General features: G+C 31.7%; 1 protein-coding gene across 4 annotated transcripts in view; it reads right to left on the reverse strand.

The window, feature by feature from the left end:
• nfasca (neurofascin homolog (chicken) a) overlaps positions 1–14,679 on the reverse strand; it is a 61,551-nt gene that overhangs the window by 8,194 nt on the left and 38,678 nt on the right. For 2 of the 4 annotated variants that reach the window (XM_073826242.1, XM_073826240.1), the window contains 2 exons: positions 9,139–9,267; positions 6,862–6,931 (listed from right to left, as the gene is read on the reverse strand). In XM_073826242.1, the coding sequence (XP_073682343.1) occupies positions 6,862–6,931; positions 9,139–9,267 (199 nt within the window). Of the gene's footprint in view, positions 1–6,861; positions 6,932–9,138; positions 9,268–12,418; positions 12,569–14,679 lie in introns of all 4 variants that reach the window. The other 2 variants (XM_073826239.1, XM_073826241.1) reach the window with 2 other exon arrangements.

A 14,679-nucleotide genomic window follows, 5' to 3' on the forward strand; every position in this document is an offset into this window, starting at 1 on the left:
AAATCAAAATGGAAAATTAAACTACATGACATGGTGATTAGTCAAATTAATAATGTATTGTATGTAAATATACAGTATTGCTGTTTACTTTGGCAATAAATAAACATTCTCTGTCTTGCTCCATTTTAAAATTGCACTAAATGAATGCATTAAAGGTAAAGTTCACCTAAAATTGAATATTTGCAACAAATATTCATTTTTGGGTAAACTATTCCTTTAAATTGACAGCCCTATAAATAAAGTTAAGACTTTGTAAACTGCTATATTCTAAAAATCATGAATCATGAATTCAAGTCATGTTAGAATGACAGAAAAAATGTGTCATGAAAGAATATAAGTTAGTAAAAATGTTATGTATCCTATGCTTTCAATCATTCGTCAGTACTAAAGGAGAAGGACATGTGTGAATCGATTAAAATCAAAAATGCAAGAGAGAAAAATGCTTTAGTTCATTATTAAGTAGTCCAAAGGCAGGTGAAATTAGTACCACTCTTTTCATACCTTTCCCTTTCAAGAGACCTTCATTGGACCAACAGGAATGGAAAACACCCAAGAATAAAAAATAATTAGGGAGAAAAAGTGAGAAAAAAATGAATAAAACAAAACACTTGTGTCATCAAAGAGGCACTTAAAAGAAAAATACGAGGAAAAAGAAAATGATGCAGTGAACATCATAATTATAAACAGCCCTCAGCATATAATTTGTTGTTAGCTTAGCTTTTTGTTTATTTTCTAGATGTGGCATCCTATTGAATACAGATAACTGACAAAACCCAAGGGCTCTGATCTCCAGCAGACTCTCCTCTCAGATTGTAGGAAATGCATTATAAATTCTGAAAGCCAAAGGGTATCGATGAACGGAAAAACCATACATTTCGCTAGCAAACTCCTTGCATGCAAATTTCCGTTCAGCTGAGTTTCTTGTGAACAAAGCAGAATCATTTTCATGCTGTCACTGAATGTTGTGTACTGCGCTTTCCACTGAACATTTCAAGGGTGTTAAACGTGGGAGGAAAAACCTTGGTTCCTTTCTGGCAAATTAACCTTGACATTACAGTACCAGCTTTTAAAACATTAACCTCACAATGAAAACTAATGAATCATGATTATTCATTTTTTTTTATAAGAAAAAGACAAAATTGTTTTAAGAGGGAATAAAACACTTCAGCACTTGACATTTTATTTCAGGCCAAAGCTTTTAATACATATTCCAATTCACCCTCGGAGATGAATGGCTTTTTATGAACCGTGCAATAAGTGGTGCAAATTGACGTTTACAGCGCCGCATCCTAAACCGTCAAATATCAAAGAACAAGCAGTTTCCTGTTCCTAAAAAGTGAAAATGCTTCAAGACACCATACAATCACAACCAATCCGAACATATCGTGTTTAGGGTGTTTCTAAATTGTGTAAACTATCTGGGTTTTGGCAGTATTTTCCTATTGTTACCATAATTGACTGAAAAGTAGATAGACAAATAGCATGCAAGCATTATACAAAATTGACCAATCGTGGCTTGCGAGAGGGTTGAATCTACAGAGAACAATTAAAGCAATGCAAATATGTGTGCATATGATTTATGAGGACTGTAAAGGGCACATCAATAGGAAAATAAAACCAAAACCCAGAGATTTTAGACAATTTAGACATCCCGATCATAGGCGGATGTATAGTCACCCTATTTTATTAAATATAAAACCTTCACATCCTGTCACTATCCGCACTTCAACTTAAAAAATAAAAGTGCTTTAAAAGGTTCTTCACAGCGACGCCATAGAAGAACCATTTTTGGTTCCACAAAGAACCATTCAGTCAAAGGTCCTTTAAAGAACCATTTCTTTCTTACCTTTATAATCTGAAGAACCTTCTTTCGCCACAAAGAACCTTTTGTGAAACGATGTTATAGGTTCTTTATTGAACCATTTAGACAAACAAAGTTCTTCTATGGCATTGTGAAGTACCTTTATTTTGTTTAGTTTAAGGGAACCCTGGGTATTAAAGGAGAAGTGCACTTCCAGAACCAAAAATTACAGATAATTTACTCACCCCCTTGTCATCCTAGATGTTCATGTCTTTCTTTCTTCAATCGTATAAAAAAAAATATGTTTTTTGATGCAAACATTTTGGGATTTTTCTCCATACAGTGGACATCAATGGTGCCCGTGAGTTTGAACTTCCAAAATGCAGTTTAAATGCAGCTTCAAAAGACTCTAAATGATCCCAGCCAAGGAACAAGGGTCTTATCTATAGTGATTTTTAATTTTCTAACTTTTTAACCTCAAATGCTCATGTGAATACTCTGTAAATTCCGGGTCAATACAGTTAGGGTATGTCGAAAAACTCCCATCTCATTTTCTTCTCCAACTTCAAAATCGTCCTACATCACTGCAGAAGTACTGACTTTACAAAAAAAGGTAAAACAGCGATGTGGGACGATTTCGAGACTGGAGGAGAAAATGAGATGGGAGTTTTTAACATTCCCTAATTGTCATGAAACGGAATACACAGAGTTTATGCAGAGCTAGACACGATGAGAGTTTGAGGTTAAAAAGTATATAAATTGTAAAAAAAAAAAAAATTTAAGACCCTTTTTCCTTGGCTGGCTGGGATCATTTAGAGCTCTTTGAAGCTGCATTTAAACTGCATTTTGGAAGTTCAACCCACGGGCATCATAGAAGTCCACTATATGGAGAACATTCCTGAAATTCTTTCCTCAAAAAACAATTACTTTACGACTGAAGAAAGAAGGACTTGAACATCTTGGATGACAAGGGGGTGAGTAAATTATCTTATATTTTGGTTCTGGAAGTGAACTTTTCCTTTATAACTTGTATAGCTTAATATAACATAAATTATATCTCTTACAGAAAAATGTAGTAGAAAACCCATGAATGATTTATGTTATTTTAAAAATCCACATCATTTTATACATATTTTGAACTATGGGGGACACTTATTATTTCGGTGATGTCAAATGGTTGCACTCGGGGAGCTACTGGCGCTACCTGTTGCTATTTTTACCGCAACACAACTCGGAAAATAAAATACTGATACAATGACCAAAGCTACAGAAAGAGCTTACAGGTGGCGATGGATATAATTGTAGGCTTAAACCAAATGCCGTACCATCGATTTTTCCACACAAGAAGTCTAAACGACCCTGGATATTGAATTAAATCCACGCTGAGAAACTCATCATGAAAAGCGTCAGCATGTTTACATCCTGCCAGGATGGCATCTAGCGTTTCTTGTCTCTGCCATTTGTAAGCTCCTTCAGTAGCTGTGGTCGACTAAAAGCCTCAAAGGCATCAGGGCTGAAGTGGAGAAAACAAAGACGTGGGTCTTTTTGAAGTTTTATTTGTCCACAGGCATCTTTCCTCCTTCTTTTCTTTTCTCCTCTTCTTATCGTTAGGAATGCAGTAAAGACTTACATCGCTTCTCTTGTTGCCCTTCAACTGAAAATTACAACCAAAAGCCGCACAATGTGGCAGTGTATCAGTATTCTATTTTCTGAGTTGCTTATTCCAAGTTGTGTTGCACTAAAAATAGCAACAGGTTGTAACAGTAGCTCAACAAGTGCAACCATTTGACATAATCTTGGATTTGACATAATCATTTGACTTAATGTGGACATAAATATAGTCCAAAATATGTATAAAACAACATGGATTTTTAAATAACGGAAATCGTTCAAGGGTTTTCTACTACATATTATATATTAAGCCATACAAGTCTTAATACCCAGGGTTCCCTTTAAAAACCGAGCTGGTAGTAGCCCTAGCTGCTTTATTGCATTGTGTTTGATTAGGACATGGTGTGTTTGCTCTCATAAAATTGCTGGATTACATTTAAAATAAAGGCACCAAGAAGTTTAACACCTTTGAAGAGCTCAAACACTGATTGGACACCAGTTTTAGTCCCTGTTCTGTCATCCACATGTACAGTAAGCTAACCAATGACATGCTCAGGCTGAGATGATGCACTGAAACCAAATACCTGTTCTCGTTCCTTAACAACCCAGCCGCCAATTCGAAAGAGGAGGGGGAAGAAAAGGGTTCATGAAGATGGAGCCGACCACATCATTCGCATGTTAGATGGAGAGAGAAGTTAGTGCTAGAGCCACAGCGTAAGTGGAAAGGGAGGGCTTAGCATGACTAAGCTAATCAGTTACTGAAGATCTGTGGTTTTGATCTCCTTTGAGTGAATTAGCTTCGACAAAAGGCAAACCATTTAATATTACGTAAGTGTTAATAATTAAACTGCTGTGACACATGAGTGGTTTTATTAGAAATGTTTAGAGCGTGCTTTTCAATTAGAGGTTAAGAGGATTACACCAAATCACACTACAAATCCATGTTACATTTCGACAGAAAAGTCAAATGAAGCTATTGCTGTGTCTGAAACCGCTCCCTATACCCTATCCACCTTTTTCTATAATGCGAAAGTAAGCCTATGGGTGAGACTTCCGGTTCATTATCAGCTGTAGGGAAATAACGAGAGGAATAACAACGTGCAGTAAACGGTAAAACAGTTTGCACTTCACACTGGTGTGTTCATAGTTAAGATAATGCATTAAAATAATATGGTAAGACACACCAATTTGCAATGTCAAGCAGCAAAATGAGCTGTTTTGTACAGCTAAAAATACCTGGATACAAATGAGACCGGAAGCCAGATTCATAAAATTTACAAATGGCTGCACCCACTCTTATGGGAAGAAAAAGGTGTATATAGTGCACTATATCCGTTGTCAGCCATTTTGTTTAACTTCATTTCCTCGTTTATACCCACAATGCATTCTTCGAGTATACATCCCATTAGCGGAAGGACTAGTTCCTAAAATTTAAAGGGCTAGTTCACCCAAAAATTAAAATTATGTCATCAATTACTCACCCTCATGTCGTTCCAAACCTGTTAGACCTTCGTTCGTCTTCAGAACACGAATTTAAATATTTTCGATGAATCCAAGAGTTTTGTGTTCCGAAGATAACCGAAGGTCTCACGGGTTTGGAACGACGTGAGGATAAGTAATTAATGACAGAATTTATATTTTTGAGTGAACTATCAAGTTTCACACTGCCCCAACAAATGCTATTAGGGTTACACAATGATCCAAACAAAAGCCATTAAGCGGCATTGCTAGTATTGTTTGCTAAAGCTAAAATTATTCAAAATAGTGTTCTTTAATTGAAATAAAGCTATAATAAAAATAAATATTAGACGAAAAACTCAGAAAATTAGAAATGCCGCAATTGTAACTAACTGAAATGAGCTTAAGTTGAAGTACTAAAATACAAAAAACTAGGGCTGTCAGTTTAACACGTTAACCTAAGGAGGGCAGTATTAAACGAGTGCTGATTTTGTCCCGAATATCACAAGTTTAAATGTGATTTTATACAACAGTTCAGTGAATAGGAAGTTGATATTGTGTTCTATTTTAAACACAATATAATGTTTTTGCTGTATTTTGCAGAAAACATTTTACCTTTAAAGCCACTGCAGAATTGTTGCACATCTCTGAGCAACACAACGGTGTTTAGATCCAAAATGAATCCCACGTTTTGAACGATTCGTGTGAATCAATGATTCAAAGGCCCATTCCTACAGAGAGCCATTTACTTCATTCCTGAATGAATCAATTGTCTGAACTAATCGAATGAATGACTCATAAAGACATTTATCGCCACCTACTTATCACGAATATCATTATTCATTAAACAACAGGCTAATAATATAATACAATATAATATAATAATAAAAATATTCAAGGGATAGTTTACCTAAAAAATAAATTCTGTCATCATTTACTCACCCTCATGTAATTTCAGTTTGAAATTCAAACCTTTCTTTTGTGGAACATTTGTGGAACTTTCTTAAGAGGTTTCTTAAACTATATTCTCTTATGTTCCATAGTTTATGTTAGGCCGTTGTAGCCTAAATGTTTATGTATAATACATTTTTATGTTAAATTAAATTCAATATTTATTTCTAAAGCTACAATTTGTAATGTCTACTTGATACTTTCCCATTTAACACAATAATAGCTTTAAATAATCTTTTGTGGGTATTTTCACAGTCAATTTTATTTTGCGATTAATTAGATTAATGAATCCACACATCATGTAATTAATTCAACTGACAGCCCTACTAAAAACATAAAATAACTGACAGATTGAAATAAAAACTGAAAATCCAAAAATAAAAGTTCATATTGTTATTCAAAAACTATAATAGTTTATAAATATTACTCAAGTAAGATTGTCAAGTGCTGGATGTTGGTGTTTGTTGGGGCAGTGTTGCACACTGATATCTTTCTGCCACTATAGGACTTCAGGGTGTAAAGTTATGAGATCTGGTTTAGAGAGCAGAGGTAGAACTGTACAGGGAGGACTCATTTACAGTAGCTGATGTTGGTGAGGATGGTCATAAGATACACACTTGAGATTTTTTAACTCCATGGCAACCACAGTTTCCTGAGAATCTGGTGCATTGTTTTCCAGCTGCTGGCCAGCAAACTGAGATCTATTAATCGCAGCAGGCTTATGTTGTGGTTAGGCAATATAAAAGCCTCTTCAACAAATGTTTTTGTGGGTGTTTATGTAATCTGTTATTTAATATTTGTTTGGTTTATGTGGTTAGTTGTTATTTTTGATTAAAATGAGAAAGGCATATTCCCCTCTGAGCTAAGTTCAGGACCTGTAACAGGTAAAACAAAGTTATTCATCAACAGGTTCAATGTTGTAAAGAGCAGAAAGTGCATACGGTATAAACAATTCTAAATAGAGTATTGAAGGCTCTTCCCCTTTATATGAACCTAAAAGCTTACTTGTATGGTAGAAATGATCAAAAGTGGAAACTTACTGATAGTCAAATGAGCCATCTTGGTCTTTATGGTCAACAGGATCTAAGGGGAGGTCTTTCTTCTCTCTCACTGATAAAAAAATAAAAAATACAGCCATACATAAAACAGTTAATAAAGGTCACATGAACATGCAAAAATGATTGGTACTGATGGTATTATTTTGGGTTAGGTCTCTCAATAAAATAAAATAAAATAACCCTTGTTTAATTGTTGTCATCCAAAAATAAAATATATAAAAAAAACGTGATTAATTGTTGTAAACAAAACAAATAAAAAAACCTTGTTTAATTGTTGTCATTTAAAAAATAATAAAAAATAAAAAATAAAATAACCCTTGTTTAATTGTTTTCATCCAAAAATAAAATATAATAAAAACAAAAATAACCCTTGTTTTATTGTTGTCATTCAAAAAAAAAAGAAAAAAAAAAACTTGTTTAAATGTTGTCATCTAAAAATAAAGTAAAATAAAAAAATAAAATAACTGTTGTTTAATTGTTGTCATCCAAAAATAAAATTAAAAATTAAAATAACCCTTGTTTAATTGTTGTCATCCAAAAATAAAATATAATAAAAATGAAATAACCCTTGTTTTATTGTTGTCATTCAAAAAAATGAAACAAAATAAAAAAAAACATTGTTTAAATGTTGTCATCTAAAAATAAAATAAAATAAAATAAAATAAAAAAATAAAATAACCCTTGTTTAATTGTTGTCATCCAAAAATAAAATATAATAAAAATAAAATAACCCTTGTTTTATCGTTGTCATTCAAAAATAAAATGAAATGAAATAAAATAACCCTTGTTTAATTGTTGTCATTCAAAAATAAAATAAAACAATAAAATAACCCTTGTTTAATTGTTGTCAGTAAAAAATAAAATGAGACAAAATAAAAAAAACCTTGTTTAAATGTTGTCATCTAAAAAAAAAAAAATTTAATAACTCGTTTAATTGTTGTCATCCAAAAATAAAATAAAAAATAAAATAACCCTTGTTTAACTGTTGTCATCCAAAAATAAAATAAAATAAAATTAAATAAAATTAAAAATAAAATAAAATAAAATAAAATAACCCTTGTTTAACTGTTGTCATCCAAAAAAAATAAAATAAAATAAAATATCCCTTGTTTAACTGTTGTCATCCAAAAATAAAATTAAATTAAATTAAAAATTAAATGAAATAAAATGAAATAAAATAACCCTTGTTTAATTGTTGTCATCCAAAAATAAAATTAAAAATTAAAATAACCCTTGTTTAATTGTTGTCATCCAAAAATAAAATATAATAAAAATGAAATAACCCTTGTTTTATTGTTGTCATTCAAAAAAATGAAACAAAATAAAAAAAAAAACTTGTTTAAATGTTGTCATCTAAAAATAAAATAAAATAAAATAAAATAAAAAAATAAAATAACTCTTGTTTAATTGTCATCCAAAAATAAAATATAATAAAAATAAAATAACCCTTGTTTTATCGTTGTCATTCAAAAATAAAATGAAATGAAATAAAATAACCCTTGTTTAATTGTTGTCATTCAAAAATAAAATAAAACAATAAAATAACCCTTGTTTAATTGTTGTCAGTAAAAAATAAAATGAAACAAAATAAAAAAAAACCTTGTTTAAATGTTGTCATCTAAAAAAAAAAAAATTTAATAACTCGTTTAATTGTTGTCATCCAAAAATAAAAAATAAAATAAAATAACCCTTGTTTAACTGTTGTCATCCAAAAATAAAATTAAATAAAATTAAATAAAATAAAAAAATAAAATAAAAAATAACCCTTGTTTAACTGTTGTCATCCAAAAAAATAAAATAAAATAAAATATCCCTTGTTTAACTGTTGTCATCCAAAAATAAAATTAAATAAAATTAAATAAAATTAAAAATTAAATGAAATAAAATAACCCTTGTTTAATTGTTGTCATCCAAAAATAAAATATAATAAAAATAAAATAACCTTTGTTTTATTGTTGTCATTCAAAAATAAAGTGAAACAAAATAAAAAACCCTTGTTTAAATGTTATCATCTAAAAATAAAATAAAGTAAAAAACAAAATAACTCTTGTTTAATTGCTGTCATCCAAAAATAAAATAACCCTTGTTAAATTGTTAATAAAATAAAATAAAATAAAATAAAATAACCCTTGTTTATTGTTGTCATTAAAAAATAAAATAAAAACAAAATAAAATAAAATAAAATAAAACCGTGGGTTAATATATTACAATGGCTTATGAAAAGTGATCACCCTTGCTTGTGTACTTCCTGCATTTTACCTGGGTATTTGCCTCCACGACTCCTCTTGATGAAACAAACGATGAGCAGGATGAGAACCAATAGTGCGACGGCACACATCAGCCCAATGAACCAGCCCTGAGTAGCGATGTCTTCCTGCTCCTTGTAGGCTGTTAACAACCAAACACACATACACAGAGGAAGGGAAGAAAAAAAGAGAGGTACAGAATAAAATGTTTAGGTTTCGTAACGGTATATACCTATAAGCAAGAATGGCAGAAATCAACTCCCACAGATCATTTTACAAATTAAGAAGCTCTCTTCCTGCGTGATTTATCCAGTCTGGTGAACAGCTGAACAAACTAACACCAAATGGAGACCCTAATAAATCTCACTGACTTTCAGCAACATGGTAGGAGTCATTTGACAGCCATCCTTTATCAAAAACACATTAGCGGTGAGAACATCGGATCTGGATTTGAATTACCCATCCTGATAATAACATCAGAGCACAGGGCGCTCTCTCCATGAAGAGTTATCTGATGAAAATGGAACCTGAGTATAGCTTGGTTTAACCGCATCATCAAATACTCCCTTTTCAAAAAAAAAAAAAAAAAGTCTTTATAGATGCATCTTGCAAAACATTTTAGTCTCTCCTGATATTATCAAGTGATTCTATGGAGTATACTCGATGTTATTCCAGTTCTCAATTGAAAGGTATTTGGAACTGCAGTGCAAAAGTTTGGGCTCAGTAGTTTTTTTTTTAAGGTCTGACATGCTCATCAAGAGTAAAAACAGTAAAATTGTGATATTAAAAAAAATATATATTTATGTACATAATTTTACATAATTATATAAAACATATTTTCAATATATTTTAATATATTTTAAAATGTAATTTATTCCTGTGAGAGCAAAGATGTATTTTCAGCATCATTACTCTAGTTTTCAGTGTCCCATGATCCTTCAAAAGTCATTCTAATATGCTGATTTCGTGCCCAAGAAATTCTGTAATTATCAATATTGTTAAAAGTTGTGTTGCTTAATATTTTTGTGGAAACCATGAGACATATATTTCTGAATTCTTTGATAGACATAAATGATTTTAAAATAGAAGTATTTTGTAAATTATTAATTCAAATTTAAGTTATAAATATATATTCAAATGTCTTCACTGCCATAATTGATCAATTTATTGCATCCATAAAAAATAAAACTTGCAATTTCTTTAAACTTTTTTTTACTGAACCCAAACTTTTGAACATTGCATTTTATGTGCATGTTTCACAAACACAGGGATTAATAGAGTCTAATATAATATAATATAATATAATATAATATAATATAATATAATATAATATAATAGGGCTGCCACCAATGATTATTTTTAATTGGTCGAGTAATCAAATAATTTTTTATAATCGAGTACTCAAATTTATTTGTGGAATCATGACAGCCTTATATAATGTAACATAATATAATATAATATAATATAATATAATATAATATAATATAATATAATATAATATTAGGGCTGTCACTAGCGTTTATGTTGGTAATCAGGTAAGTCGATTATTCTGAAGATTAATCAAGATTAATCAAGTAATCTTTTTTTTAAAGAATCGAGTACTCAAATTTAATAGAGGAATCGTGCCACCCTTACATAATATAATATTAGGGCTGTCACTAACAATTACTTTGGTAATCAGCTAATCAGTCGATTATTCTGCCAATTAATCAGAGTAATCAGATAAAAAAATATATATATAGTACTCAAATTTAAACAAAGAATTGTGACACCCCTATGTAATATTATATAATAAAACATTAGGGCTGTCACTAGAGTTTATTTTGGTAATAAGACTATTATTCTGCCGATTAATCGAGTAATCGAGTACTCAAATTTAATCAAGCAAACCGTGACAGCCCTACATAATTTAATATAATATAATATTAAGGCTGCCACTAACGATTTATTTTGGTAATAGGGTAATTAGTCGATTATTCTGCCGATTAATTGAATAATCAGAAACCGGTTTTTTTTTTTATAATCGAGTACTTGAATTTAATCAAGCAATCGTGACAGCCCTATATAATATAATATAATATTAGGGCTGTCACTAACAATTCGTTTGGCAATCAGGTAATCAGTCGATTATTCTGTCGATTAATCTGAGTAATCCGATTTTTAATAATAAAAAAATAATTGAGTACTCAAATTTAATCGAAGAATCGTGAAACCCCTATGTAATATAATATAATATAATATAATATAATATAATATAATATAATATAATATAATATAATATAATATAATATAATAAATATAATCACATTAGGGCTGTCACTAAAATATTTTTATGTAATCATTTATTCAGTTGATTATTTTGCCAATTAATCAAATAATCAGATTTTTTTTTAAACTGAGTACTCAAATTTAATCGAGGAATTGTGACAGCCCTATGTAATATAATTTAATATAATATAAAATAATATAATATTAGGGGTGTTACTAATGATTATTTTGGTAATCCGTGGTTTATCGACTTATCAGATATATATATTTTTTAAATAATCAAGTATTTGAATTTAATCGAGGAATCGTGACAGCCCTATATAATATAATATAATATAATATAAGGGCTGTCATTAACAATTATTTTGGTAAACGAGTAATCGGTTCATTATTCTGCCACTACTGATTATTTTTGTAATTGGGTAATCGGTTGATTTTTTTTTTTAATAATTAATCAAGTACTTCAATTTAATCAAGGAATCGTGACAGCCCTATGTATTATAATATAATATAATATATGGTCTAATATTCGTGGCATTTTTATGTGGAAAATCGCAGAGGGATCTATCAGTGAGAGGAACAAACAATAAAGCTGATGTTTTGGGTTATTATGAGCTCAATCTTCTATACCCGAAAAAACAGAGCAAACATCCCACCTAAAATGGCATTTACACGGCTCAAGGATCCTTATCATCACAAGGATCAATATCTTATTGAGCGTGCTCTTACACAAAATGCCGTGAGATTTCATCTCGCTCGCACCACCTGAGGCACATATGCATCCTGCTGGAAAAAATAAGTTTGCTAATGCATCTAAAGCTTCGAAAAATGATCCTCAATGGCAAATTCACAACACTTTTTGTTCCCTGGGAAATGAACCCATTGCCTCGGCGTTGCTAGCACCATGCTTTACCAGTTACCACTGACAGTTACTCATCAATAAATATGACAAAATACAGTTTGCTATAGGTTGAGGTCATAAGTTGAACCCTTTCTTTCTCCCTTGTGTCTTGGCCACCCCTCACCTCTGCCTGTCTCGAACGTGACATAGTCGCTGCTGATGGAGTTGTGCTCATGGGAATACACCCGCAACCGATACTTGGCCCCGGCCACCAACCCAGCCAGCTTAATGGGAGGCTGGTGGTTTACTTGTATGCTTTTCATCGACCCATTACCTTCAGGAGGAGACAAGAGAGGTGCCCATCAAACCTAGCCGAAAACTAAACTGACCAAAGCAGGTCATGTTTGTTAATTGAAAAAAAGTGCTGCATCCCTATCCACTCTATATTTAAGATTCCTTTCTGTTCGGTGTGAAAATTCTTAAGTGAGATTGTATAAAAAGAATATTTTAAGCAGGCTGGGAGCGAAAATACTGGAATATCTTCTCTCAGCACACATCAAAGCCTGGCGTTGGTGTATTAGGGGCATCATTTGCTTCAGCGATGCCTGTTAAAAGCTTTGATGTGAAGTTGCCGCTTAATATCTCACACTGGATTTGCAATAATGAACTCCGGTCTAGAGTGGAGGGAGGTACACCTTGTCTCAATTACCCACAGACCTCATCTCATCTCTGAGGAAGGCGAGAAGTGAAGAGACGGATCCCAATGGCATTGTCAAAAGGTGGGCATGATGTTTCATTGAGTTCCATAAGCAACCTAAATGAAATCATCATGCACTGGGTAACTCATGGGTTGGCATGGGTTTGATGCAGATTCCTGCATATCAAAATATGACCATATATAATAGCCTTTGAAGCAAGCAGCCATTGGATTTTACAATATGCATATTCGAAATCACTTACAGTGCCAGAAAGTGCTATGAGCGATACAAGATGAAGCTGAAAGCTGAAAAGTATATATCCCTTTTAGACAATTCCCATTTATTCATGCATTCAAAAGAAGATTTGAAGGGATAGTATATCCAAAAAATGAAAATTTCTTTACTACGCACTCTCATGTAGTTCCAAGTGGTTCAACACTAATTTTATGAAGCTACGAGAATACTTTTTACTTTAATTAGTTGTGGTACTCTTGTGAACTCCTGTCAAATGTGTCAGTTGCGTTGCTGTCACAAAGCTCTTCGATTTCATCAAAAATATCTTACTTTGTGTTCTGAAGATGAACGACAGAATTAATGATAGAATTTTCATTTTTGGGTGAACTATCCCTTTAAGTGTTTTGTAGATTTAGCTTAAATGTCAGTGCTTACAAGGCACAGATATTCCACAAACATTCTGACTATGGTTTGTTCTGAGTATTAAACTTCTGCAATTGATGTCAAATTTTATGTTGTATAAACAATTTGGCTTTTTTTTTTTTAGATGGCTTTCTAGCATTTATTTAAGCCTCAAATCTTTACAACACTGAAACAGCTCTAAGAGAGCATTTAATTTACACTAAACATAAACCTAAAACATAAACTTACCTACAACTACAACACTAGAGATAAAACAATTATGACTGATACCAATAAGACAATAATTATTTTTGCTATGGTCAATAACCAATGAATGACCTTTATTATAACAATAGACTATTTTGTCTGAATAAAACAGAAACTAAAACAAATTATTTTAGGTAACATAACTTTATAATGTCAACAACAACAACAAAAAAAGTAATATTTTTTTCTGAGTTTGCTAAAAATGGCATTTACAGTTAGTAAATCAACTTTAATAGGGAACACTGGGTATTAAGACTTTTATGGTCTAATATAAAATAAATGATGTCTCTTACTGAAATATGTAGTAGAAAACCCAATAAAGATTTACGTTATTTAAAAAACTATGAGGGGGGGATACATTTTTTCGTTGATGTGAAATGGTTGCACTCTGTGAGCTACTGGCACTACGTAGGGCTCGATAAGCATGAATATCGCACAACATAAATATCGAGTTTAAATCGATGCTGAGATCCTGCCAGGATAGCATCTACTGTTTCTTGTCTCTGTCATTTGTAAGCTCTTTCAGTGGATGCGGTCTACTAAAAGCCTCAAAGACATCAGGGCTAAAGTGGAGACAACAAAGACGCTGGTCTTTAGGAAGTTTTATTCATCCACAGGCATCATCCCATTCTTTTCTCCTCTTCTAATCGCTAGGAAAGCAGTGAACACTTACACTGCTTCTCTTGTTGTCCATCAACTAAACAATTTTAACCAAAAGCCACACAATGTGGCATTGTAACAGTATTTTATTTTCTGAGTTGCTTATATTAACTTGTTTTGTGGTAAAAATAGCAACAGGTAGCACCAGCAGCTCACAGACTGCAACCATTTTACATAATATAAA

The sequence above is a fragment of the Garra rufa genome, chromosome 20 (assembly GCF_049309525.1).
Source record: "Garra rufa chromosome 20, GarRuf1.0, whole genome shotgun sequence".
Classification (NCBI taxonomy): Eukaryota; Metazoa; Chordata; class Actinopteri; order Cypriniformes; family Cyprinidae; genus Garra; species Garra rufa.